Source organism: Olea europaea, chromosome 17, assembly GCF_002742605.1.
Source record: "Olea europaea var. sylvestris chromosome 17, O_europaea_v1, whole genome shotgun sequence".
NCBI lineage: Eukaryota > Viridiplantae > Streptophyta > Magnoliopsida > Lamiales > Oleaceae > Olea > Olea europaea.
Genome location: NC_036253.1, coordinates 662,731 through 664,824, shown reverse-complemented (window position 1 = coordinate 664,824; position 2,094 = coordinate 662,731). Strand labels below are relative to the sequence as shown.

Genomic DNA, 2,094 nt, shown 5'->3' with positions numbered 1-2,094 from the left:
AATAGGTAAATAGACCGTACATGTCATATGAATGTAATTTGAAGAAAACTCGACGAGTTACACAATCTACTCTTCAAAATAATTTGCAAGTCGAGTGCTCATAAGTTAGAAAAAAATGTAGAAGTTTAAACATAGTATTTACAAAGTTTAGAGACTCCAACCGCAATTTTCTCCTTTCATAAACAACAGTTGAATTATTAGTGCGATTTTCTCCTTTCATGAACAACAGTTGAATTATTAGTGACTGGTAAAATAAAGTGGTCTAAAGCTTCAGAGTGAACTCCCAAAAAGTACTTAAAACACTTGTGTTTTGGATATTGCTCTCTCTCTCTCCTGAGAATTCGGAAAACTCAGCACAATCCCCGAGCTGGCGTTATGGTCCATTGTCAGGTCTTTACACCAGTACACTTCCACCACTAACCTCTGAAACCCAAAAAGATCCACACGATCACACACACACACACACACACACACACCCAAATCAAGATTAAAAAAAAAAAAAGTCGCATCTTTTTTTACCGTACTTAGATAAATATATACTTTCATTTATTTATTTCCGCAGTATATTGCGTTTGTGGTTGTAACTTGACTCACATGGCAGTGATGAATGGGTTTTAGACGCAAGAATGGAAGAGGGTTCAGGTTCTGGTGCGCAAGACTCACTCTATGGCTTGAACTTTGGCAGGAAAATCTACTTTGAGGATGTGGGCAGTGGAGTTCAGGCTAAAATCGGTGATGGGCCGTCGCCGGTGGTATCTTCCGGACTTCCACCACCGGTGCCGGCGAAGAAGGGAAAGGGTGGTGGGGCACAGGGTAGCCAGCCACCCAGGTGTCAAGTGGAAGGGTGTAAGGTAGATCTGAGTGATTCTAAGGCTTACTACTCAAGGCACAAAGTCTGTGGTATGCACTCAAAGTCTCGAAAAGTCATTGTTGCAGGGCTTGAGCAAAGGTTTTGCCAGCAATGCAGCAGGTCAGCTTTTCTTTTTTTCTTTTTCTCCTTTCTCTTTTAGCTTTATTCCAATCTATATACATCTAACACAGTACACATTTTCATAAATAGCTTCATTGTGTTTATTTATTATGTCAATTTATAGTTTTGTTTGGATGGTTATAGTAGAAATTTAGAATTCTTGAGGGAGTTTTACTGATACTGAGGATGTTTTCTTTTGAGGCATTTTGAAATTCATTTAAGATTTGATTAGGATTTTGGTGAAATGTGGTTTTTGGTTTAAGATTTTTAGTAGAATATTGATGTTCGGTATATCTTTTGGTTCTAGAGGATGCCCTCTTAATTGTTTGTGGGCTTCAATAATAATAGCGGGTTTGGTTCTCGGGTGCCTGGCTATTTCCCTGTCCAGTTCCCCCAGTTGGGCCAAGCAATGAGATCCAGGTTAGCACATCTATAGTAAAAACAATATGGAGCTTATGGCGGAACTAGAAAATAAATTTTGTATCCAAATGCTACAAATTGAATAAGTGGAGCAACCAGTTGGAAGGCAGGTTGGCACATGCATAAGATAAACTAAGAAAGAAAGGAAAGTAAAAAGATTTTCTCTCGAGTTTTGCTCAAACAGTTTTAAGAGACTTTTTTGAATGAGACATGTTCATATATGACATTATGTAGATGCCATAAGAGCTGGTGGTAGTGGGACGGGACAGATTTCCAAAGAAACTAATGATTACAGGACCAGGATTTAGTCCCTAATGAGGAGGGGGATTTCTCCTGACTGCTCTGTGTTAATGCTTCACTGAAATTATATATTCTAGTTTGCAACTTAGGAAGAATTGCACTTAAGGGTATCAGACATGACGCAATACATATGTGATGTGTGCAGGATATATCATTAAGGTTAATGTCATAAAAACTTGTTCAAACACAGATATGCGCAGGTTTTTGGATTGTTAGTGCTTCCTAGTTTGCAACTCTACCTGTTAGATTCTTGCTCCAAATTGACTTGGAAAAATGTATGCTTAGATGAACATGAAAGAATTACTGGCGACGAGATTACCTTTGCTATACAGTAATTAACTTGACTTTGAAGTTTGTTGGACCCACATGTAGTACACCTGTTTATTTCATTACAACCAACTACT

The 2,094-nt window shown here is 38.3% G+C and overlaps 1 protein-coding gene across 3 annotated transcripts in view; it reads left to right on the top strand.

Moving 5' to 3' along the window:
- Nucleotides 1-255: 255 nt before the first annotated feature.
- LOC111365932 (squamosa promoter-binding-like protein 14) overlaps nt 256-2,094 on the top strand; it is a 4,114-nt gene continuing 2,275 nt past the window's right edge. The window contains exons 1-2 of one of the 3 annotated variants that reach the window (XM_022986499.1): nt 256-390; nt 602-970. In XM_022986499.1, coding sequence (XP_022842267.1) covers nt 627-970 — 344 coding nt within the window. In that variant the 5' untranslated portion in view covers nt 256-390; nt 602-626. Of the gene's footprint in view, nt 391-427; nt 971-2,094 lie in introns of those variants that run through there. The other 2 variants (XM_022986497.1, XM_022986496.1) reach the window with 2 other exon arrangements.